The sequence below is a fragment of the Peromyscus californicus genome, unplaced genomic scaffold (genome assembly GCF_007827085.1).
Source record: "Peromyscus californicus insignis strain IS unplaced genomic scaffold, ASM782708v3 Scaffold_4__1_contigs__length_199733344, whole genome shotgun sequence".
Classification (NCBI taxonomy): Eukaryota; Metazoa; Chordata; class Mammalia; order Rodentia; family Cricetidae; genus Peromyscus; species Peromyscus californicus.
Window position 1 is genome coordinate 33,073,127 of NW_026294562.1, and position 26,996 is coordinate 33,100,122.

At 37.5% G+C, this 26,996-nt stretch overlaps 1 protein-coding gene across 2 annotated transcripts in view; it reads right to left on the bottom strand.

Annotated features, from left to right (window-relative positions):
• Positions 1-26,996, bottom strand: part of Jak2 (Janus kinase 2) — a 79,407-nt gene that overhangs the window by 36,185 nt on the left and 16,226 nt on the right. The window contains exons 4-12 of one of the 2 annotated variants that reach the window (XM_052762786.1): positions 18,732-18,855; positions 13,838-13,955; positions 9,494-9,639; positions 7,955-8,276; positions 7,142-7,261; positions 5,565-5,722; positions 3,056-3,167; positions 1,185-1,371; positions 309-436 (exon numbers count right to left, since the gene is read on the bottom strand). In XM_052762786.1, the coding sequence (XP_052618746.1) occupies positions 309-436; positions 1,185-1,371; positions 3,056-3,167; positions 5,565-5,722; positions 7,142-7,261; positions 7,955-8,276; positions 9,494-9,639; positions 13,838-13,955; positions 18,732-18,855 (1,415 nt within the window). The remainder of the gene's footprint in view (positions 1-308; positions 437-1,184; positions 1,372-3,055; positions 3,168-5,564; positions 5,723-7,141; positions 7,262-7,954; positions 8,277-9,493; positions 9,640-13,837; positions 13,956-18,731; positions 18,856-26,996) is intronic. The other variant, XM_052762787.1, reaches the window with a different exon arrangement.

Consider the following 26,996-nt stretch of genomic DNA (forward strand, 5'->3'; position numbering starts at 1 on the left):
TTTGTAGAAGATCTTTAACTTTTAAAATTTATAATTTAAAATTTTAAAAATATTTTGAAATTTCTGAAAAGAGAATATAACTCCACTATTAACTTTGCTAATTTCTGCTGTAATATTGGCATATTTTCTAAGATTTAAGAATTTTATGAATTGTATAGATGACATAAATCTTGAAATTTAAGTAAAATTTTATAATGTAAGTTTATAATAAAATATGTCAAGTATCACATGAATGTAATAGCAAGTAAATAAAAAAGGCATTGCTTTAAAAGGACAAAAACCACAATTATAAAGTTCCAATGGCTTACAAATATCAAATCTTCATTTCTGATTTTGTGAAACACCATTTGGCTCACATTATTATGCCTCTGTAATGTTGGTGAGATCTGAACATCAGAAACACCATTGGTTCTGAAGACGAGAAGGTTTGATTTATCTGAAAAAAAAAAGGAAACAAAACACAAGCTATCTATCTATGTTTCACATGTGGAGGAATTTGTATATAATCAAAGCACACCAAAACTATGAACTGCTCCAAAGATGTGATGTGAGTGTGCTCTGTGTCTAAGAAACTCTCAAAGCTGTTTAGTTACTATAGGAGTTTTAGTATTCAGCTCTGACTGATATAAGAAACACATTCAAACTTACAATCATTTCGGGAATTTTAAAGAAGCTATTTTTTTTTTTTTTTTTTTTTTTTGGTTTTTCGAGACAGGGTTTCTCTGTGTAGCTTTGCGCCTTTCCTGGAACTCGCTTTGGAGACCAGGCTGGCCTCGAACTCACAGAGATCCGCCTGGCTCTGCCTCCCGAGTGCTGGGATTAAAGGCGTGCACCACCACCGCCCGGCTTAAAGAAGCTATTTTAAAAGATTTCTAATCTTACTATTTATTTAAAAACTAAAATCCTAAAAATATATGAAAGTATTAACTTAAAACACACAGGGATTTGGGAGTGAGACTGTCCAGTTCCATAAGGGAGCGGCTGACAGGTTGCAAGCAATGACCTTTAAGATACATGTCAGAATGGAGCTTCCAGTCACTCACAGGCTCTGTGGACTAAAGCACACCAGAAAAATCAGCTTGCTTTCCTACAACGCTGCCTTTTGCTACTTCTTCCAAATCACCACCCACCACATGCAGTCCAAGACTAGCCCTATCTCTAAAATACCTGGAGAGTTATCTTACCTTTTGGCTTTGGGGGACAACATTTAGTAAACTGGAAGATGATACTATCTGAGCGCACGGTCTCCATTTGGTAGCAATTCAAAAGGTCCTTAAGGCTACTGAAGTTCTTCTTAGTTCCACTGAGGTTGTACTCTCTATTCTCATTCTTCATAATCAAACAGTGTTTATATTCAATAACATTTTCTCGCTATATAAGTTTAGTTTAAAAAAAAAGGAGGGAAAAATCACAATGGTAATCATGCAGATTATTCAGCCAAAGGGGCTATCATAAAAACAACCAACAGAGTATTTACACATTGAAACTGTAACTCCTAAAGCAGTGCCTCCAGAAGGCATCTAAACACCATGTCATATCCTCCAGAAGCTGACATCAAGTGATCTCATTAGAAGATATACTGAACAACACCAGCACCGTCTGTAACAGCTTCCCCTTGTCTCACACTGGGCAGCACATGCTCTTCATCAGCTCCTGCTTCCTCCTCCTCCATCCTTCCCACGGTCACACGATCTGGTTTGATTATTAGTACTTTATTGCTGAGGCCCTCCCTAAAAGGACTAACCCCTTTCCATAGCAAAGATGCATATTCCATTGTATACTATTCTATTTTTAAAATTATCTCTAGTATGGCATTTTTTTAGATTTTTATCTTAAAAATATTTGTCTTACGTAATAAACTATGAACTACTTCACTCATCTTAACAATTTGACCTGCTTTTTATTACTGTATTTCTCCCACTTTGAGCCATTTATGAAACAACTGCTAATCCCTCAAGGCAATCTCATGTCTTTTGGATTCTAAAAGATCTTTCTGAATAAAAAAGATCTTTTCTGATATTGTCATGTTAATCACAATAATTGAGTGTTTTTAGTATATTTTAAAATTTTTGTTTTCCAACAGACAAGTTTCTGAAACATAGGTTTGTGCCATATGTTCCCTGATTCCTTATCACTCATATTAGGCACATATGATAAACATAAAAATTTGTGCATTTTGAGTTAATAATTTAATACCACAAACAGTCATATGGTATTAGAGGATTCTCTGAAGCTAAGACTGTTGGTGTATATAATAGTAAAGTGATGAGATAAGCCTTCTGCATTTGAAGACAATTCTTTCACTACATGTGCTGATACAAGATAGTTGCTTTTTTTTTTTTTTTTTTTTCCGGTTTTTTGAGACAGGGTTTTTCTGTGTAGCCTTGGCTGTCCTGGAACTTACTCTGTAGACCAGGCTGGCCTTGAACTCACAGAGATCCACCTGCCTCTGCCTTTCAAGTGCTGGGATTAAAGGCGTGAGCCACCATCACCCGGCTGCTTTCTGTATTTTCAAAAAGTAAAATAAATCTGGATGTTGCTACAAATACTCTCAAGATTTAGACCACATAACTGCCTAACGTATTTTTAAAGCTAACGACGGATCATAACAATCTTGGATGAGATCCAAGTGTTCACTCTTATATTTAAAACACATACTATATTACTAGTTGAAAGCACTATCATGTTTCTGCGCTCTGCTTGTTCCAGCTAGTAAGCACTGCGAGTAATTAGAAAATGGTTTTTTCACTCATTTTCTTCTACATGATTTGTTAAATATTTTATTTTTGTGAGTATACTTAATGAAATATCACTTGACACATGGCTAATACTCAAATATCAAAAAATAAAATGTCAAATAAAGACATTATGTCATTTACATATTTACATGAACTCTATGGATTGTTTATTTTATAGTATATGAAGGTATACTAAGCATTACTGTGCCAGTTGCCATATCAAGAACTATAATTCTGAGTATTAAAAATGAACCACTTCATGATGGAGAAATACAGATTACACAACATGTTACTATTAATAAATGTGACATACTAACCTCAACAGCAAAGGTCAGAAAGTATTTGTTAAAGTCCTTAGGGCTACATCGAAGTACATACAGTCCCGTCTGGTTACCTGCCTTCTTTAGTTTACTAATGGCAAAATCCATTCTACAAGTTAAGCAGAAATAACGTGAATGGCAGCGTGTACCGTGTAACCACGACAAAAGGCCACAACAATCAAACGAAAACAATTTTCAGAAGACTCCCCATTATGTATATTTATAAATTATTTTTCAAGGGAAAGAAACCAAAGTTTCGAGTTATTTTGTAGTGAGTTCAAACCAATTCAAGGGACAACTATATTATTTTTAAGACACTATAAAACAGTAAAATCACAAAGAAAATCCGTTCATTTTAATGTTCTGCTTTCTGATTACAAATTGAGTAATTAAAAAATCATACTTCCATTAAACTTCATTTAACAGTCAGGACAGTATATTAATAAAGTATTTCTCATTTTTCTCTTCTATTACAGCAGTACTAATACAAAAATTATCTCTCTATATTTAAAACAGTATCTAACCTCGGTCTTAAAATTTGCTCTGTGGGAGCTGGGCATGGTGGCCCATGCCTTTAATCCCAGCATTTCAGAGGCAGAAGCAGATGGATCTCTTTCAGTCTGAGGCCAGCCTGATCTACAGAGTGAAATCTACAGAGTGAACAGCCAGGGCTACACAGAAAAACCCTGTCTTGAAAAACAAACATTGCCATGTGCAAAAACAAAACAACAACAACAAAAACCTTGCTATGTGCATAAAATCTGAAGATGCAGCATTTGAAAGCAAGATAATTTATATAAAAACAGGGCGGTTAAGAGCACTAGCTGCTCTTCCAGAGGTCCTGAGTTCAATTCCCAGCAACCACATAGTGGCTCACAATCATCTGTAATGAGATCTGGCGCCCTCTTCTGGCCTGCAGACATACATGCAGGCAGAACACTGTATACGTAATAAATAAATAAATCTTAAAAACAACAACAACAACAAAAAAACCCAAAACAGGAAAGTCTGCAAAGGTATGGGTCATATGACAGTGGTCCTGAAGAGCTTTTATCATCAAGTTGAAACAACCAAGAGTCACCTGGACACAGGGAGTCTTGACGGAAAGACTGCTTAGATTGAATCAACCTGTGGCCATGTCTGTGGGGCATTATGGTGCTTGGAAACTGATGTGAGAGGGCGCAGCCTACTCTGTGTGCTGCTACCCTTAGGCAGGTGCTCCTGCTTTGTATAAGAAAGCAGGCTGCCCACGGGCAGGGAGAGCAAGCCAGGATGAGGGGTCCTTCACGGCTTCTGCTTCGGTTCTTGTTTGAGCCCTGCCCTGTCTTCCCTCCACATGGGCTGCTGTTGTGGGATACTTGCACTCTGTGTGAAAATGGATTGCTGGGGTTGGTGGGATAAAAAGCTGAACAGCCAAAAGCTAGGCAGGCGGTATAGGCAGGACTTCCGGGCAGAGAGAGAACTCTGGGAGGAAGAAAGCCAAATGGCCAGCCAGACACGGAGGAAGCAGGAAAGCAGGTCATGCAGTATAGAAATGAGGTACGAGCCTTGGGGCAGAATGTAGATTAAAATATGGGTTAATTAAATTATAAGAGCTAGTTGGAGAAAAAAGCCTAAGCTAAGGCTGAGCTTTGATAATTAATAAGACTCCAGGTTGTTATCTGTGAGTTGGCGGCCCAAGAAAAACCCGCCTATAGGTTGTGACCAGGAAGTGAAAGCCAATTAGCCTTTTTCTCCCCAAGTTGCTTCTGCTCAGCAACAAAAGCAAACTAGAACAGAAATTTTTAGCCATGTGTAGGTATCTAAAGGTAAAGAAATTAAAACAGAATAACATATAAAATTCAAACTATATTAGAATGTCCAAAGACAACCTTTTCAGCACTGTGGAGTTCCACTGCACAGTACTAAACTTGAAATGTGGGTATAACACACATTTTGTGTTTAAGTTTCAGTAGAGTTTGGACTACTCAAAAATAATGTCAAATTTCAAATTTAGCACTGTGCTTCCTTCACGTACTTCAACATTAGTACAACACACATGGGAGAATGTTCTAATTTGTTTGTTTTCAGTGCTAGAGAGTGACTGAACACTAAGCTGCAGTCCCAGGTAGACACTATTCTTTAACTCCTAGTTTGGAAGAACAGCTGATCCCACCATGAACATGGAATCTGCAGATGAGGAGGACTGACTGACTGTACATTCACTTTAGAAAAATGTCTCTCTCTCTGGAGACCAGGACATGTTCAGTGTCCCTTTATAATTCTTTATATATTACAATTCTTCCTTTATATTCTCTGTCTTACTGTCATGAGAAAAGGTCTCTCACTGGACCAGGAGCTTTCAGCTGTCTCTGTTCCCCAATGTTAGAATCATGTACATACAGCTATGTCCAGTTTTTTACATGAATGCCTGGAATTCAAACTCAGGTTCTTCTGCTTGTAAAGCAAGTGCTCTTACCCACCGAGCCAGTTCCTGACAGTGTACTTTGAAATTCGGACTACTCACGAGATGGGGCCATGGCAGTTGCTGTGCAAGTTCTCCAGCACAGACGGAGGGGCTACTTCCTTACAGAGGTAATGGTGTGCATCCGCAGTGAGTCTGTAATAGCCGTCAATTAAGGACACAAATGACAAGGCATCTCTTAACGAGCTAAGCTCTATTTCCTAAGCAGAAAAGAAACCACATAATTAAAAATAAATTAAGTTCTATTTGTACAAATACCTTTTATAACTTCCAATTACCCAGCCTGAGCTAATAAATTCTTATATCTGATCCTTAAGACCCTCCCAAATATGAGCTTAACAAACCTTCCCAGTTATAGTCACTCAACATTCATAATTTAACTATACTCCTCAATGACCCTGCTAGACTCAATTAGAAATCTAATCTATATAAAGGTTAAGATTAATTATAAATATGAACATTTATTTTTATATACTTTTCAGGATAACGTACATGTAAAAACTAAAAGGTTAGAATATGGAACTACATTGTGATTTTTATTAAACATATTTATGAACATACAATCAGCCAAAAATTTAACATTTTATCTAATGGAAAAGGACATACACACACTAAAAAGTATCTATTTTCCATATATCAAAATAATCAATGTAATTGAATAATTTAAAAATAAAGCTCAACTTATAGCTGTAAATATGAAGTATATTGAATTAAACTTAACTAAAAAGTTGAGCCGGGCGGTGGTGGCGCACGCCTTTAATCCCAGCACTCGGGAGGCAGAGCCAGGCGGATCTCTGTGAGTTCGAGGCCAGCCTGGGCTACCAAGTGAGTCCCAGGAAAGGCGCAAAGCTACACAGAGAAACCCTGTCTCGAAAAAACAAAAAAAACAAAAAAAAAAAACTAAAAAGTTGAAAATGATCATCAGAAGTTTCAAAATATTTTTGTACAATGCAACATATTTTCTGAATACACAGAAAATGAACTATGTTCTTGGGTAAAGAAATTCAAAATCATAAAAATATAAATATATATCCTAAGCTGGGCACAGTGGCTCACACCTTTAATCCCAGCACTTGGAGAGGCAGAGGCAGGCAGATCTCTGTGATTTCCAACACAGCCAAATCTACATAGTGAGAACCTGTCTTAGAAATAATAAAAACAAAACAAAACAAACAAAAATCCTAAATTAATTTCTAAATTGCTACAATCTCAAGGAGAATACCAGTGGTGCTACAGTTGATATACATGGGAAAACAAGACAATATGGGATTCAGAACACCAAGAGATTCAACAGAAGGAAATGATGATTTCAAGGGTAACAGGAAGAAATGCTTCCTCCTGCTTCCTTGCCTCTTGTCTAATCCCACAGACTGCTGAAGTCTGAACAAGAGGGAATTAAATGCAACCCATAACTGGCAAAAGAGAATAAGTAACTGGGGCTTTTAATTATATAAATATTAGTAGTACAAAAATATGCACACAATAAGACACTTGCTGGGCTGGTGGTTTTTTTTTTTTTGAATCATACTTGTAACTATAACCAGAATACCTAAGTAATTCTAAAACACTTCTGAAAAATTCTAAAATGTAACCACTTCTTATGCATAATACAAACTTACCAAAATTTTACCATCTTGCTTATGGATAGTTACAATTCTACTTTCATTTGAGCATTCCTGGTTTGCTTGCTTAATACTGACATCAATAATATCAGGAAAATCACAATATACCTGTAAATCCTGTAACCAAGAGCATTTAAACAGTTATAATGCCATTTCAAACAAGGATTAGAAGGTGAAGATAGTCACAATTCTTTAAAGATATTGATAGCAATGGATAGGCATTAAATGTGATTACATCTCCTAAGAATTGAGCCCTATGACTATGTTTATATATCCTGCTTTGACTTAAAAATGAGAGCATTAAAACATGACAGGAACCTCGTGTGATTTAGAATTTAACCCAATTAATATTAAAAAGAATATCAGAAAATTGGAGAATTATCAACTGTGGTAAAAAAATGATATTAAATCTCTCAAACAATATGACTGATACATGTGAAAAAATTTAAATGCTGTAATGCAAATATAATAAAACTAATTAATTATCAAAATCAGTTAAAGTTTTTCATTTAATTAGCTTTATGATTATGTTTAAATGTCAACAGTGAAAGAATAAAGGAAACAGAGTTAACTTAAAATCACTTAGACAATTCAATCTTATTCAGAAACTGTAAGAAAGTCATTACTAATTAGTTTGTCATAAAAATTAATAAAACACTTAAGAACTACAGTTACAACTTTGATGGCTTTACACAAATGAAGTTTCTATCAGCAGAGAAAATCAAGAATGTCCTCAAGCACCTAAAGTCAGTTTGCTTTACGGCAACTGTTCTTAACACAAAGGAACAAGAACGTATCAGTAAGGATTACCTGTTCTGCCAGGGTCTCACTGTCCTTATGTCTCCCTCGTGACCACTGAATTCCACCGTTTCCAGTTATTAGAATGGTTGCAAAAATCTCCTCACCTGAAGGACCTCTTGCAGATTCTTTTACTTCAAATTGCTCTGTGTAGAAGGCAGACTGCAGGGTTTCCAAGTTTATAAGATACTTAAGTTTCAGGTTTCTGGCAGTGGCTTTGCATTGACCAAACTGCTGAATGAATCTGCGAAATCTGTACCTTATTCGCTTCCGGGTTAAAATATGATAGTCTTGGATTTTTGCTCGAACACACTTTGGTAAGAATGTCTTGTAGCTAGAAATAACGAGCACATGCAAAACAAAACTGGGAGATTAATTCCTTTCTCCACAATAAGGATGTTCTACAATCAAGTGAAGTAAGTTGATGTAACCACCATCTGATATATATGCAAAAATCCTTCATTTGATGCATAAATATTCTGAGTGACAACAGAGTTTAGAATAGGACATATTATTTTAAAATTATCCCTTCAAGTATTTCTCCCATCATTCTGAACTTAGTCTTTTCAAAACATGTAAAACAAATAATGAACACCTGTGATATTCTGTACAACTCAATTTCTTCTCACAGAGTATGAGCTATACTAAGAAAAAGTATACCTCCACAATTTTTTATCTACTTTCTGAGTGTATGTGTGGTATATGCAGAAGAGTACACCTATGTGTGCTGGTGTACTTGCTGTGTGCATCCTCAAGTGGAGGTCAGAAGCCAAGGTGGGTCTTTATCACTGCCCCCCTAATTTATTGTTAATTTAAAAATATTTCATTATTCTGTGTGCACTGGTATTTTGACTGCATGTATATCACATCCATTCAGTACCTACAAAGGCTAGAAGAGAGCATCAGATATCCTTGGACTGAGGTTACAATTGGTTGTGAGTCATTATGTGGGTGCTGGTAATCAAACTGGGTCCCCTGGAAAAGCAGCCCGTGCTTGTGACTGCTGAGCCATCTCTCCAGACCCTAGTTAAAAAGTTATTTAATGTTACTGTGGGTATGCAAATGATGTATGTGGGGGCCCACTGCCATAGCACTTGCCTGGAGGTCAGGACAGCTCTGTGGAGTCAGTTCTCTCCTTCCACCTTTATGTGGGCCTCAGGAATAAAACTCAGGTCACCACGCTGGTGTGGCAAGCACCTTTATCTGATAAGCCATCTCTCTAGCCCATCCACCTTATTTTACAAGACAGGGTTTCTTACTGAACCTGGATCTGTCTCACTGTGTTGACTGCAACACCCTGAGATCTGTCTCCACCTACCCAACACTGCAGTTACAGATGTACATTATCACATCTGCTTTTATGTGTTCTGGAGATATGAACTCAGGTCTTTGTGGTAGTGCAGGGAGTACTTCCACCTACTGATCCATTTCTCTAGTCTCACTATTTTTTACTATAATATCAAAATGTATGGGCAAACACTGAAAATACAAGTAAATTATATAAAATATCTAAATCTGTAGATTTGTTATGTATGGATGCACAAAAATTACCTGACAGAGTTATAGACAGCCAGTGGAGTCTGGTCCTTTTCTTTAGCTATTCTCATCATATCTAATACTGCCATCCCAAGACACTCTTCCTGAGTTTCATGAGTCACAGGTACTTTTATCCATCCATGCACAAAATCATGCCGCCACTGAAAAAAAAAAGGGGGGGGTAAGGAAATGTCTCCAGTTTCATTATCACATTTAGTTATGTTATATCCTATAAATTATTTTCTAAAATATGCATTTAAAAGTCATAAACTAGGCCGGGCGGTGGTGGCGCACGCCTTTAATCCCAGCACTTGGGAGGCAGAGGCAGGTGGATCTCTGTGAGTTCGAGGCCAGCCTGGGCTACAGAGTGAGATCCAGGAAAGGCGCAAAACTACACAGAGAAACCCTGTCTCGAAAAATTAAAAAAAATAAAATAAAATAAAATAAAAAAGTCATAAACTAGCCGGGCGGTGGTGGCGCACGCCTTTAATCCCAGCACTCGGGAGGTAGAGCCAGGCGGATCTCTGTGAGTTCGAGGCCAGCCTGGTCTACAAAGTGAGTTCCAGGATAGGTTCCAAAGCTACAAACTCCATCTCAGGGGGAAAAAAAAAGTCAAAAACTAACTCCTACGTTCATTTGTATATCATTCACCACAAAACATTAGCAAAGGTTCACATACAAAGAGAACTTGAGTTAGGCTCATAGCTTATCTCACAGTTTATATTTTCAAGATTTATCTTAAGAACACAAAAATACCTAAACTAAAATAAATATTAATTAATCAAATGTACACTGATTTCAATTCATACTGAAGGCACTGTACTAGAGTTTGTGTGGGATATAAACAAACACAGGATGTGGTCTCAAGACATCAAAAAGACCAGAAATTTTCTTAGAAGCTAAAAAGCAGATCATTCCAACACCAGGTAATATAATATGAAGTACCACACAACAGCCACTTTAGGAACCTTAGAGACAGTTAAAATTGTATGCAGTTGGCATAATTAAAAGGTTTCGTGGAAGATCTGAACCTTCATGTGACCTTTAAATGATGAAGACATTATTAATGGACACAAACCAGAGCAAAGACATGGAAAGAATGAGACAGAAAGAAAGCACAGGGAACACTCAGAGATTGAAACTAGCAGTTTGCCTGGGACCGGGCTGACAGTATTCTTGAACGACCTAGAAGTAGTGGAAGGTTTTGTTTTGTTTTGTTTCACTTTTCAAAGCATTTGTCTCGACATGTCTCTTTTCCTGCTAGGATAGTAAAAAACAGTAGATGTGCTTGGAGAAAATAAAGTGTACTCAGCATATATAGCTTAGATGCTACAAGAAACAGAGGACATTGCAAGTCAACATATAAGAAACAAAGGAAAGAGAAATAGGTTGGAAGATGACTTAGTGCCACCTAAAGTCCTGCTGTGCAAGCATGAAGACCCAGTCCAGCTCCTGAGCACCCAAGCTGTAGAATACCAAGTTGTAGAATATTATTTTCAGGTGTGTTACTTTTGTTTATGTTGCACTTTTTTAACTCTGTGAAGCTGTGTTACTGTGACTGCCTGAAACATCTGATGGTTTGGTTTTTTTTTTTTTGGTTTTTCGAGACAGGGTTTCTCTGTGTAGCTTTGCGCCTTTCCTGGAACTCACTTGGTAGCCCAGGCTGGCCTCGAACTCACAGAGATCCGCCTGGCTCTGCCTCCCGAGTGCTGGGATTAAAGGCGTGCGCCACCACCGCCCGGCACATCTGATGGTTTAATAAAGAACTGGCCAATAACAAGGCAAGAGAAAAGATAGGCAGGAATGGCAGGCAGAGAGAATAAATAGAAGGAGAAATCTGGGAGGAAAGAAGAAGTAGCCAGAGAAGGAGGAGGACTCCTGGGGCCAGCTACCCAGCTACATAGCAAGCGATGGAGTAAGAGTAAGATTTACAGAAGTAAGAGAACAGGAAAAGCCCAGAGGAAAAAGGTAGACTGGATAATTTAAGTTAAGGAAAGCTGGCAAGAAACAGGCCAAACTAAGGCTGGGTCTTCATAATTAAGAATAAGCCTCCATGTGTGATTTATTTGGTAACTGGGTAGTGGGCCCCCAAAAGAGCCAAACCAAACAAAAACACACCCCATGAAAAGTCAGGTGCAGGGGCACCACCTTCATATTAGTGCTGAAGAAAAGGAGACAGGATAATGTCTACAGCTTAACAGCAGCCGTTTTAGTCAATTGGTGAGTTCCTAGTGCAATGAAAGACCCACTTCAAGTATAAGGTGAAATCGACTGAGGAAGACACCAGATGTCAATCCCTAGTCTCTACACATGTATGTACATACATGTACACACACACACACACACACACACACACACACACACACACACACACGGCGGGGGGAGGGAAAGGGGAAGACAGGTAAAGACAGAGAAAGGGAGAGACTGATAAAGAATGAATATGAATACGCTCAAGTGCTGAGGCATGCATGTGGAGGTCAGATGAAAACTTTCAGGATTGGTTCTCTCCTTCCACCATCAGAATTCTGGGAATCAAACTCAGGTCAGCAGACTTGGCAGCAAGTGCCTTTACACACAGAGCCATCTCATCAGCCCCATTTTTGCTCAATTTTAAACATATTTCCTCACACTTAAAACTGGCAAGTTATTCTCTTTAGCTAAGATCTGTAGAGAACTATTTGCTCCGTAATAGCATGTGTTTGTTCTGTTACCATATAAAACCAGTAGGTAATTAAGTTTTGCTCATCAGAAAATTCCATGGAAATCAAAACCAAAAGAAAATAAGTGCTTGGAAAACTAGTGGGAATACTACTAATGAATAAACCAACAAATAGCCATTGGAGAAGTTACAAATCAGTCTCAAATGTCAAAACAAAGTCATTAAGCCAGCATTGTTTAAAATCACATTATGTGCCTACCAAAATTTCATTTATCAAATTCATTTAATTAACAGTTTTCCCCCTTTTGAATAACTGCATTTTACCCAAGAAATTTTGTATCTGTGTTGACCAGACAAATAAGAAAGCAGCCACCATAGTAGAATGCCAGCCTTGAAGATACTGTGCTAAGTAAAATAAGCCAGACACACAAATGCCATCTGTCTACACAAGGTACTAAGATGAACCAACATTCTACTTCACAGGAGGTAGAATGGTAAACTGTTAAGGGTGGGGGAAGTGGAGAGTTATTGTTTAAAGGCATGAAGATGAACACTGTTCTAGAGATGAATAGTAGTTATGGTTGTGAGGTGGTGAATGTGCTTAATGAACTGAGCATTAAAATACATTTAAAAACGGTACACTTTTAAAACTGCATTATGTACATTTTACCATAATGAAAAAACTCAATGATCCTATGTCCCCAAAGAGAATTATGTTTCAGTTTTTGTTTATAGACTTAACAGGTTTTACAAGACTGGAAATGTGAGCTGTGAAGCTCTGTGTTCTTGCCTTTGTTGCTAGTAAGTCTCACTGGAAATCCTTAACCTGACACACTGGAAATAGACACCCAAGGGAACTAGTTACCACTTCTCTGCTTTCTTTAACTTCTGTTCATGCTATTCTAGAAGTCCATGAAAATAATTTAATAAGCAAATATTTCAATTGCTGTTTAATTCAAGGTGATAGAGAATAATGCATTTTGAAATGTTCAAATAACACTACAAAAGTCTATAGTAAGAGTCCTAGTGGATAACTAAGAACTCAGCTCTCTAAGAATCAACATGTGGACACCACCCTCCCACCTAGAGGAGCCTACCAACTATCACAGCTTCATAATTCACCAATTCACTTCTTTCTTTCTTCTTTGCTTTTTTTTTTTTTTTTTTTGGTTTTTTGAGACAGGGTTTCTCTGTGTAACAGCCCCAGCTGGCCTCAAACTCACAGAGATCCACCTGCCTCTGCCTCCCCAGTGCTGGGATTAAAGGCGTGTATCACAATCGCCTAGCATCATTTTTTATGTTACTTCCTCCTGCTACATTTTACTGCCTACCATTTATACCTGAAATTATCCAAAATTTATTTTTTAAAAACTCTAAAGAAATTTTACCATCTAATGGCCACAAATTGTGTTGTTAAATTTATTCTACATTTTTTTTCAAAATCCTTAAAATGACCTAAATCCTAAAAGAAAAAGAAAATGATTTCAAAAGGGTCAATTTAAGGAATCATTATAATACTTTTGTAATTCATGAGATCAAAAATTATTATTAAATAGACTATCTTTTTATCTCTCTATACCTGGTGCACAAGTTAGAATTGTAGTCTTCCCACATGACACTTACTTACCCTACCTAAGATATATGCTACCTAGGAAGATATTTCTGGTTTAACACATACAAAAAAATTAATATAATTATACCTGAGCAAAAAGGTAAGACATGACAAAGTCATCAAGAAGAGGAGCTTCAGCCCCACGAGATACTCCATATCGATAGGTTCTATTGCTGCCACTGCAATACCAGTGAGGAAAGTAAAATCTGTAAGAGAATTGAAACATTCTGTCAGCTTCCAGAGTTCAAGCACTAACCACAGGCATTTAACCACCCTCAACATTCTAAAAGTTATTAATGCATTGCTAGAAAACACAAATAGCAGTGTTGAACACAGGTTGTGAACAGGAGGATTTCTGAATAACAGCATGATAATAACGTAAGTAGAAAATACAAGAAACACAGTAAAGCACAGTGGAGCACATTGGTAATCCCAACACCCAGGAAGCTGAGGCAAGAAAAGCAAGAGTTTGAGACTCTCCTGGGCTACCTAGATTAATTCTGTTTCCATAAACAAACAAACAAAACACCAGGAGCAACAGCAAATGAAACATGAGTTGCTGAAAAGTCAATATACAGCCCACTTTGGTGCAATGTATAAAAATATAGAAGAATCAATCAAAGGAGACAGGAGAAATGTAGACATAAAAGTCAACAAAAACTTAAGTCCAGTAACATCAATAGACGCTTCTGAAAATGCAGTTTGCTGTGTAAACAAATAATTTGTCTGTGGTGACATTTATTTGTGCACCCCAATAAAGCTTATCTGGAGATCAGAGGAAAAAGCCAGTCACTATATTAAACATAGAAGAAGTCAGGCAATGGTAGCACACACCTTTAATCCTGGCATTCAGGAGGTAGAGATCCATCTGGATCTCTGTGAGTTCAAGGCCACACTGGGAATAGAGCCAGGCATGGTAGCACACACCTTTTTTTTTGTTTTTTTTTTTTGGTTTTTCGAGACAGGGTTTCTCTGTGCAGCTTTGCGCCTTTCCTGGATCTCGCTCTGTAGCCCAGGCTGGCCTCGAACTCACAAAGATCCACCTGTCTCTGCCTCCCAGGAGTGCTGGGATTAAAGGCGTGCGCCACCACTGCCCGGCCGGCACACACCTTTAATCCCACCACTAATCATGAAAGTCCGAGGTCTGTACAGACAAACAGAAGTGATGTAGCTGGGCAGCGAGAGGAAGTAAGAGGGCAGGGACAGAAAGGCATATGGGCATGGGTATACAGGAAGTAGGTCTCTCTTTTTGGCTGAGGATTTCTAGCAGTAAGAACGTGGCTGGCTTCTTTCTGCTTCCCTGATCTCTCAGTTTTTACCCCAATATCTGGCTCTGGGTTGTTTATTAATAAGACCATTTAGCAATTCGTCTTACATTTGTCCTTCTTTTAGGAAAACGAACATTAAAATTTGTCTTTCAGCCGGGCGGTGGTGGCGCACACCTTTAATCCCAGCACTCGGGAGGCAGAGCCAGGCAGATCTCTGTGAGTTCGAGGCCAGCCTGGGCTACCAAGTGAGTCCCAGGAAAGGCGCAAAGCTACACAGAGAAACCCTGTCTCGAAAAACCAAAAAAAAAAAAAAAAAATTTGTCTTTCAAAGAAAAATTCAGTATGTTTACTTTTGAAAGTAAAAGCTTTGAAGTAGCTGAAGAGATGGCTCAGCGGTTAAGAACACTGACTGCTCTTCCAGAGGACCTGGCTTCAAATCCCAGCACCCACATGCCAGCTCACAATTGTTTGTAACTCCAGGATCTGACACCCTCACATGGACATAATACATGCAAGCTAAACACCAATGCACATAGAATAAAAAATTAATATATATAAATAAAATATATTAAAAAAGTAAAAGCTTTGAGATATAATTCATCTACATGAAGCTTGTCCATTTAAAGTGCTTAGTGATTTGTAGTATTCAATGTGGTACCAACATCACCACAATTTAATTTTACATTTTGACTATATCTCCAAAGCTATTAGTAATCACACTCAAGTAAGTCACTCTGTTAACCCCTAGCTACAAGATACCTTTTTTACAAATTCTATTCTACTCATTTTATATTCAAAATAATTGCTATGATATGTTGTCTTTTATCTGACTTCATTTACTTAGCATAATGTTTTTAAGTTTCATCTACTTTATAGCATATAGGTACTTTATTCCTATCTTCTAATGAATTAATACTGGATTGTATGATGTACTATACTTATTTATTTATTCATCACTTGAAAAGCATTTGAGTTGTTTCTGTTTTTATGCTAACATGACTAGCACTCTGTGAACAGTGTTTTTGTGGATGAATGTTAGTAACTCTATATTATCTTTAGAGGAAATGTCCAATCTTTTTCCAAAGCAACAACACCATTTCCTATTCTTGCTGACAATGTATGAACATTTCTAATTAGTACAAATAATTTTCAACGTTTATTATTGTCTGCCCTTTCTGCTTTTGCCATCTTAGTGGATTGGTTGTTAACACGTTGTGCATTTGATTGACATTTCTCAAAGGACTAATGATGTTGAATATCTTTTCAAATGCCTATTGGCTACTTGCATGCCAAACACTTCTTTGGAGAAATGTTTATTCAAGTCCTTTGCCCTGAACATACATGAATTTTGATAGCCAAGGAAGCTCAGTGCACCACGGATACTGAAGGATAGTTATATTATATTCTCATTCTTCACATTTTTCAAGTTAAATGTCTAATTTGTCCATTGTACTGGTTAGGGTTTTTTTGGTTTGTAGTCAAATAATTTCTAATTAATGATTGATGTGAGAGTGCCCAGCCCACTGTGGATTATACCACCTTTGGGCAGGTGGGCCTAGGTTGTCTTAAAAAGGTAGCTAAGCAAGCCATGGGGAGGCAAACCAGAAAGCAGGGTTTCTCCATGGCCTCTGCATCAGCTCCTGACTCCAGGTTCCTCCTTTGAGTTCCTACCCTTTCTTCCTTTCATGATGGACTCTAAGCTGTAGGATGAAATAAACCCTTTCCTCCCCCAGGTTTCTTTTGGTCATGATGCATATCATAACACTCGAAAGCAAACTCTGACACCCATATTGTTTCTTATTTTTTCTCATTTAGATTATTCCCAAATAGTTAAAGCTTTAAAATTATTTTATAAAAGCTTCATTATTTTGTTTCAACTAGCCACTTGTATGTAAGAATGCCATTGCTTTTTTTTTTTCTTTTTTATGATTTATTACTATTTATTTTGTGTATGGGCCAGAAGAGGGCATCAGATCCCCTGGAACTGGAGCTACAGACATTTGTGAAATGCCATGTAGGTGCTAGGAATGGAATCTGAGTCCTCTAGAAAGAGCAGCCACTGCTTTAAACCAGTGAGCCATCCCTCCAGCCCATTCCACTGCTTTTCAAATGTTCATTATTTAGACACTGAACTCTTTTACTAACATTTTACCCATAACTTTACATAAAAATGATGCTTACACTCAATAAAAATTATATCTTAAAAACAGAAAACTCAAGCACATGTATCTACATATTTTATACAGATTAAGAAGAAAATAGGGCCGGGCGGTGGTGGCGCACGCCTTTAATCCCAGCACTCGGGAGGCAGAGGCAGGCGGATCTCTGCGAGTTCGAGGCCAGCCTGGGCTACAAAGTGAGTTCCAGGAAAGGCGCAAAGCTACACAGAGAAACCCTGTCTCGAAAAACCTAAAAAAAAAAAAAAAAAAAAAAAAAAAAAAAGAAAAAGAAAAGAAAAGAAGTAATGAAATATGAAAATTTATTAAGAACTCATCAAATATTAATGATGATGCTACCCTACCTAGCATGTATGACACCCTGGGTTTGATTTCCAGGAAAACCAAACTAAGTGTGGTAGCCCATGCCTGTGATCCCAGAACTAGTGGGAATTAGAGGCAGGGGGATCAGAAATTCAAGGTTATTCTTTGTTACACAGTGAGTTCAGGGAAAATCTAGGGTACATGAGTTCCTATCTCAACAAATAAAAGTAAATAAATAAGAACATCAAATAATGGACACTGGACTAGGCCCTCTGCATAAGTGAGACAGTTGTGTAGCTTGGTCTGTTTAAGGGGCCCCTGGCAGTAGGATCAGGGTCCATCCCTGGTGTATGAGCTGGCTTTTTGGAGGCCATTACCTATGATGGGACACCTTGAACAGTCTTGATGCAGGGGGAGGGGCTTGGACCTGCCTCAACTGAATGTACCAGACTTTGCTGACTGCCCATGGAGGCCTTACCTTTTCAGAGCAGGGAATGGAGGGTGTGCTGGGGGGGAAGGGGGGAGTCTGGGAGCGGGAGGAGGGAAGAGAGGGGGATCTGCGGTTGGTATATAAAATGAATAAAGAATTTCTTAATAAAAAATGAACACTGAATATTATACTATTATCTCTTTAATGAGGTACATGCAAGGTTAGAAGGCAGTTTGTGAAGCAAACTAGGTCTGAGTTTCAACTCTGATGCTTTTTCCAAGACATAAGACTGAGTAATATGTCATACCATCAGATTCTTTACAGGGAATTCTTAGTATTTCATTAAGTCATAAGAAAATTAAATAACATGTAAGTGCTTGGAAAATTGTAGCTGTCTCTAAACTCAAAATTATTTCTTTGCTACCCCCTTTTATACAGAAAAATCTTCTGGAATTTTATTTTTCTGAACATTAATAGATATTGAACATTGCCATAAATCACTAAACTATCTTACAAACAAAAACTTTAAACTCTAAAAACGTACTCGTAAAGAAGAGATTTAAGCTTATGTTTTATTGCACACACATTACCCTTCCTGGGAAAGTGGCAATATTCCAAACAGTAAGGATTTTCACACAAGCATTTTCATCTGTTCTTTTTTTTTTTTTTTTGAGCCTTAATTATAATGAAGTCATAAAATGGCATCCTGACAGATGGAAACATCTAGATACCACACTACATAGCCAACGATTTCTCCCACTTTGGCTTTTACTAACATGCAAACCACTTAATATAAGAAAATACCTTAGTCTGTAGAGTATATTATGCCTGGTTGACTCATCTATGTGGAAGACATGGTTGGGCGGATACCAGATTCTTTCTGTTTCACTCATTAAAGCAAACATATTATGATACACAGGAGTAATACCTAGAAATGAAGCATAAAAAGGATTGATAAGAGATAGCTAGCAGAGCATTTACACAACCTGCATCATCTGTCATGACGTGATACCTAGAACTGAAGCATAAGAACTGATTGCAGATAGCTAACAGCATTTACATAACACAAATCTGTCATGGAGCCTTGGTGACAGTTCTTATACTCAGCAGAAACTTCACTTGCAGGTGAACTATTGTGGGAAGCCATATTTTAAAACTACTTTTTAAATCAAATACCTCTTTCTCTAATTTTAAAATATAACTGCTGGTATTCTTGCATGGAGACTTCAAAAATATACTTTATCTAGCTTTTAACTGTCTTGTAAAGAGAGTTTCCAAGTTCCTTTTAACCCCTGGAAAAAATACATTGTGCGAGTACGCACATGTATGCAGGTGTATATTTTAATTGATAGTGATTATCAAATCACTGAGATAATAACAAGCCACTGGATACTTGTAAAGGAATGAAACATTTCATATTAAAACAAAGTTTTACACAATATGATAATTATATCTGTTGCACTATTAAAGTTTACAAAAAAAATTAAAAGCCAACTGAGCCATCTCACTGGGCCCTATAAAGTTAAATGACAACTGAGCCATCTCACCAGACCCAAACACTTTTTCTTTCTGTCTTTTTTCCTTTTTGCAACAAAGTCTTATGTAGTCCAAGTTGACCTTAAACTCCTTATGCAACTGAAACTGACCTTAAACTCTTGATATGCCTGCTTCCATCTCCCAACTTGATCACAGGAGTGTGCCACCACATCAACATCTCTTTTTCAGATATTTGACAAAGTAGGGACATAGCTCAATAGTGGAATGCATGTCTAGGATGAGTGAGGGCTTAGGTTCAATTTCAAGCACCAGAAAAGTAAAAACCACTAGATGACAGATGTATTAAGAAACATATAAGGCCGGGCGGTGGTGGCGCACGCCTTTAATCCCAGCACTCGGGAGGCAGAGCCAGGCGGATCTCTGTGAGTTCGAGGCCAGCCTGGGCTACCAAGTGAGTTCCAGGACAGGCGCAAAGCTACACAGAGAAACCCTGTCTCGAAAAACCAAAAAAAAAAAAAAAAAAAAAAAACCAAAAAAAAAAAAAAAAAAACAAAGAAACATATAAAAGGCTGAAGAAAAGCTAGAGAGATAGTTCATCAGTTAAGAGTGTATACTGTAAACTGGGTGATGGTGGTGCACACCTTTAATCCCAGCACTCAGGAGGCAAAGGCAGGCAAATCTCTTAGTTGAAGGCCAGCCTGGTCTACAGAGTGAGTTGCAGGACAGCCAGGGACACACAGAGAAAGCCTGTCTCAAAAACCAATGATGATGATGATGATGATGATGACAAAGACGCTAATAATAATAAGTGCATATTGTGCTTGCAAAAAAACCCAAGATAGTTGCAAGCACTCACACTGGACAGCTCAAAACCACCTTAACTCTAGTTTCATCAAGATCTGATGCCTCTGACCCCCACAAACACCTGCACAACACACATACACACAAATGAGTTTTAAAAGTGGAAGTTAGCCTGGCGGTGGTGGTGCACGCCTTTAATTCCAGCACTCGGGAGGCAGAGCCAGGCGGATCTCTGTGAGTTCGAGGCCAGCCTGGGCTACAGAGTTCCAGGACAGGCTCCAAAGCTACACAGAGAAACCCTGTCTTGAAAAACAAAACCAAAAAAAAGTTAATAAGCAGATTTAATAAAAAAAAAAATCGAGAAATGTTGATTTTCTTTAGTGATTAACAAAACTAACAAGCTATTGTCAATCTGATAAGAAATAAAATAGGCACAAGCAATTTATAAAAAGCATAATGAAAAGCTAATTAAAAGACAAAGTGTTAGGAGAACATTACAGCAGTAAATTTGAAAAGATGGACACTTTTCAGAAAAATACAACTTTAAAATGATGTAAAAAAAATATTAAAGACAGAATCTACCTACACTTTCTGTTTTTAAATTTATTTTTATTTTATGTGCATTGGTGTTTTTCTGCATATATGTCTGTATGAGGTATTAGAACCTCTGGACCTGGAGCTACAGACAGTTGTGAGCTGCACATGTGTATTGAGAATTGAACCCAGGTCCTCTGGAAGAGCAACCAGTATTCTTAACAGCTGAACCATCTTTCCAGGCCCTACCTACATTTTTTCAATGGAAAATAAAGGTGGAAGAGAATAAAAGGAAAATAGGAAAGAAAGAAAAAAGATGAGGTTTAAAAGTTACATGTAAGTGCAACCAAAAACTAAAAGCAATGCCATCTACTACTACAGAGAAATGGCACATTTTACATTTAGTAGATTGTGACAGCAAAGCAGACAGACATATTAAAAAGTGATAGTTTTGCTTATCAAAATAAATACAAGAGTCCTGAACTAAGTACTGTCCGTGGCCACGTCAGGGCAGCTGCAGTCAGCAATGGAGCTTATGGAGTTCAATTCACCAAATAGCAAGGCTACAATGAATAAACCCTGGAGAGGCAAAGCCCTGAGAGGACTATCTCCAGGATGCCCCTTGCATCCTGTGCTCCTCCTGCTTGCTGATGTCATGTTCCTGCTGTATCTATCATGGTGTGATTACAATGTGAAAGGATCCCACTGTATCTAGCATAGTGTGATTGTTTCTTGGGAAAACCCCACTCCTCACTGGGAAATTTACTTGCAGATCATAATGAAGATGATTTTTATAAGAGCAATGATCTTAGTTGAAAATCAATGATTCAAATGAACTTTCTGGGTTAGCCTAAAAGATACCGGTGGTTAAGACAGTAAAGATGATTAGGGAAATGGTATAAGTTATTCTAGCAATTGTTTCAATAAGAGATATAAAAAAGACAAAAATGACTAAAAGCTACCTTCTCCTTTGTTAGATATGAGACTTGCAGAGGATGAAAAATAAGAACAAGGAAGTTTCATGCATTACAGATCCATGAATTCTACCTGTGGAAAAACAGGCTGATGACCAAAGGAAACAATTATATCCCTATACTCCAAGGTTAGGCCTGAGTTTCTTGGTCATGTAGCTTGCAGACTTAATCACAGGTTTCAGTATGCACCTTGGAAAAAACAAAATTGTGAAAGAAAATTAAATGACCCTACTGTGTGTAAAGGAAGATAGATAGATGGTTAGCTGACCACTTGTTTATAAAGTTCTGTAGAGTAGAAACAGGATAGGAATCTGCTACACCAAAACCGCAGACAGCTGCCTGCCAGTGCAAAGGAACTGGTGGAAATATACTTAGCTTGCTTAAAATTTTGTTAATCAATTATAAAAGAATCATTGCTTTGGGGTAAAGATGTTATGGTGGGAAAATTAATACAAAGAAAAATGTTTAACTACTTGTGGCTTCTAAGGAAAACATCTTAATGCGATTTCGTCTTTTGTAGAGATTTTAATTTGTTTTTAGAAAACACGTAACTTGTGGTTGTGAGTAATCTTTGCTTGCTTAAAATCTTAGGTGGCGTAAAGGGGATAAAGATAAAATAAAGAGACAGAGCAAGCAGCAGGAAGAGAAAGTAAAGTGGATAAACTTCTGACTGCCTCAGTTCTCCTGCGTGGACATGCAGTTTCACTGACACCACACCTCTTCTCCATTTTCTCTGACCTGCTGAGAGCTGGTTCTCTCAGCAAAGCACTAACAATCTAATCCAAAAGTCTTTCTTTAAAAAAATCACAACCAAGTTCACTGCTCATTTATCATGGGACTGCAGAGAAAGCTAAATTAGAAAATTCCATTAGCTCGGCAGTGGTGGCACACACCTTTAATCCCAGCACTCTGGAGGCAGAGGCAGGTGGATCTATGAGTTCCAGGCCAGCCTGGTCTACAGAGCCAGTTCTAGGACAGAAGAGCTACACAGAGAAACCCTGTCTTGAAAAACAAGAAAAAAAGGAAGGGAGGAAGGGAGGGAGGGAGGGAGGGAGGGAAAAAGAAAGGAAATTCTATTGATGTAATATATCAAAATAACATTATAGAGATCTAAAGTAAAATGGTAAAATAATAAATTTTAAAAGTTGAGTATACTGGTTTGTACTTTATTCTTATATACAAAATATTAATTGAAGTATTTTATAATTTAAAATCAAGATTAAAAATTAATAATGGTATAAAATGAAAACATACCTAGTTAAGCAAATCCACATGACTAACAAGGATGCAATTCCTAGTATGAAGGAAATGCAAATGAATCCTACATGACAGCACTTTACACCATTCGTTCAGCAAAAACAGTAAGATTTCTACTGGTGAGTAGTACTGTGAACTCTAGTTGTTACGATTTTGCTAGAAATACAAACTGGTGTAGCTTTTGAGAAAGCAGTTCTAATTTGAGGAACTTGTGTCTATAAAATGTTTAAACACTTCAACCTAGAACTCCCTCCTGTGCACTCCTGAAGGAGTAGTGTGGTAGCAACAAAGTGAGATATAAATCTCAGGCAGAAGGAAATCTATGGCACTAGGACCCATACTTTGGACTGTTAGAGTCCAACAAAACAAAGGGAATAAAAGTCACTGGCTTAAGCACCTTTTTCTCAATATTTTTTTTTAAGAAAAGCAAGGTACACATTAGAATACCAATTTCATACAATTACTTAAAATCCTAAAGTTGGGGAGAGAGGAATTTGTGCAGAATATATGAGTAGTATATAATCACAGAAAAAATCTGAACAATCACAAGAGGTTATTTCCCTACTTACCAGGATAGGACAAAGAGAAAAGAAAAGAAAGAGAAGAAACTTTGTTGTTAAAAAGGATTCATTAAGGCCTGGCATGATGGTATACATCTTTAAATCCTAGCACTAAGGAGGTAGAGGCAGGCAGATCTCTGTGAGCAAGGCCATCTTGGTCTACATACCAAGTTCCAGGCCAGTCAGGGTTATATGATAAGACCTTATCTTTAAAACAAAAACAAAGGGGATTCATTAAATAGAAAATCCTGTGTAAAAATGGAGACGTTGGGGATGGGGGATTAGAAGAAAATTATGGCCAAGAGGAGGGGAAGGGTTCCCTCTGTAAATGAACTTCAAGCTACAGTGAATAATAAACTACATAAACTACCACACGAGCACAATGGAGGAAATAACTCTATTTTGACTGCTAAGTTTAGACTGAGAAATGTTTTAAAGTTGGAAATTCAAATGCCATCCTCTAATGAACCACAACACATGCCTCTGAATTCGTATCTTTCATGACAGAAAGTACATGCCTCCTCCACCCGCTAACCATGTTTTGTGAACTTTGTGTTCTAGGTATAAGGACACAAATTAAAATTTAAAAAGGAGGAAATATTGCATACTATGCTAACAAAAATGAAAAGAAACCTGGTAAGTCAAAATTAGAGAAAGAAAAACTTCAAGAAAAATATTCATTGAGAAAAAAAAAATACCAAGTGGGTTCGAGTCAACAGAAAAACTGATGAATGATAAATGAAATTTATATATGGCTAATAAGATTACTTCAAATTGCATAAAGCAAAAATTGTTAGAAAAGCAGCAAATTTTAAAATCTCTCAGAGACTGACCAAAAAGCAAAACAAACAAACAAAAAAAACCCACAAAACACCAAAGATAGACATTTTAAGCCATGATTAACCTAAATTTAGTTTATATTTGAAAATAATATACCTGGTAAATACAGAACATACAATTTTCAAATGTATGTGAAACATTTTTAAAAAAAGGTTATCTGGGTAATGGTGGGACACATTTTTAATCCCAGCACTCAGGAGGCAGAGGCAGGAGATATCTATGAGTCTGAGGCTAGTCTGGTCTATAGATCGAGTTTCAGGACAGCCAGAGCTGTTACACAGAGAAACTCTGTCTTGAAAAAAAAAATCAAAAAACAACAAACAAACAAACAAACAAACAGTTGGTCATCTAGGGCTAGAGAGGGAGTTGAGCAGTTAAGAGCACTTTCTGCTCTTGTAGAAGACCTGGGGTTCAGTTTTCAGCGCCTGTATCAGGTGTCTCACAGTCATTTCTAACTCTAGTCCTAGGGGATCTAACATCCTGCTGAGGCTTCCAAGGACATCAAGCACACACATGCTGCACATACATATATACATGAACTTACACATACACATAAAATTTAAAAAAATGAATGTTCAAGAACTTGGAGGGCTAAAGAGATGCTCAGTGGTTAAGAGCATTCACTGCCCTCTAAAGGACCCTAATTCAGTCCCCAGCTCCCACATGGAGGCTCACAGCCATCCTTAACGGCAGTCCCAGGAGATCTAGCACCGTCGGCTGGGTTCTGCAAGTACCAGGCATGCACAAGGTGCACATAAATACATGCAAGCAAAATACTAATATGCATATATAAATAAAATAGGTGATCATCTAAGTCATAAAGTTGTAGTGAATTTCAGAGAGCTGAAAATTTCCAAGTATCCACACTGGTCACGGAAAAAAATTAAAAATAAGCAATAGAAGAAGAATCAAATTTCCCAATTGAAAAATGCCCAGATGGTCTGTTTTGGTTAGTCTAGCCAGCCAGCCTGATCTGGGGACCTGCCGTCAGCTGCCCTGCACTGCTTTGGTTTCTGTATGAATTCTGGTTGTGTGAACTCAGCCCTCACACTCGTGCAGCTCCTGCTTTACACACTGAGCAATTCCACCCAGACTTTTGATTGTTGTTGGTTTTTATTGTAACTCCTAAGTTGCCCTGATTTTAAAGACAAATAAAAAAAAAATAGTTATGTCAGTGGATATATAATGTATAGAGATATGTGGGGAGGTTTTGTTTTGTTTTTGTTTTTGTTTTGTTTTGTTTTTCAGAGCTGAGGACCAAACCCAGGGCCTTGCGCTTGTAGCAAGCACTCTACCACTGAGGTAAATCCCCAACTCCCGAGATATGTGTTAAGGAGAACATGAAGATGGAGAGACAGAGAGCTATACGTAAGCATGGCTTTCATGTACTATTGAAGATAATTAATTCAAATAGATTATTATAAAGTTAAAAGATTAACTGTAACTAAAAATATATGACAAAAGTTAGACTCAGAATTATATACCACAAAAAAATTAAGCACAGGAGGCAATAAAGAAAACACAATAACCAAGAATACACAGAGAAACTCTGTCTTGAAAAACAACAACAAATATATACATATTTATATATGATAGAAAAGAATGAAATAGTAGAAATTAATGCTCCCTATCACTATTTCAAATACAAATTCATACATTATACAAATTCCCATTAAAGGCAGAGATTTCTCAAAGGGATAAAAATACATGGCTTAACTACATGACATCCATAAGAGACTCACTCAGAATCTAAACATGCAAACAGGTTGAGAGGAGAAGAAAGATGGGAAAAAAATCTACATAATAATAACCAAAAGGAAGCTGGTGTGATAATATTAATTCCAGGAAATAGGATTTAAAATGAAAAATTAACAAAGACAAAACACAATATCATCATTAAAAGAAGACATCATAACCAAAAGATAGAACAAGTCTCACCACACTATGAAGATAGACAACTCAACAGCAGCAGTTGGAGAACTGAACACACTATCTCAACAATGGACAGGAAAACTACAAAGAACAACAAAGGCAAGAACTTAACCAACCCTACAAATCAGCTAGCTCTAACAGCCATATAAAAAGCTTTGCCCCCCACAGCAGAACACACATCTTTAAGTGCATGTATTAAAGTACACTCCAAGTTTATACAGTCTCAAAACTACTGTTAATAAATTCATAAAGTTAAAACCATTCGAAGTTATCTTCTCTGGCTACAATATAATAAGTAGAACATTAAAAGAAAAATTTTACAAATATGTTAGAATTAATCACTCGAGGCAGAATAGAGGCCATCCACCTCTGAGGTACTGAGAACGTGTTAAGTGAGCACTGTTAAACTCACTAGCTGTGTCAATGATAAGGCCTTTGAGTTCTTACTGTAAACCTTCCCTCTCGTGCTCATTTTCCTGTAAATGAGTAGATATTGGAGAACAGGCAATTTGACTCCCTAATTGGCAGCCGTCAGACTTTTCCTTCCTGCCCTGGTTGCCTTTAACAAAAGCCAGACTGGACTACCCTTAGCCAACAGTAGCCATTCTGAGCACTCCATGGACTCCTTAAGAAAACCACACAACTGCTTGTTCCAGCTCTTGAAATGGTCTCAG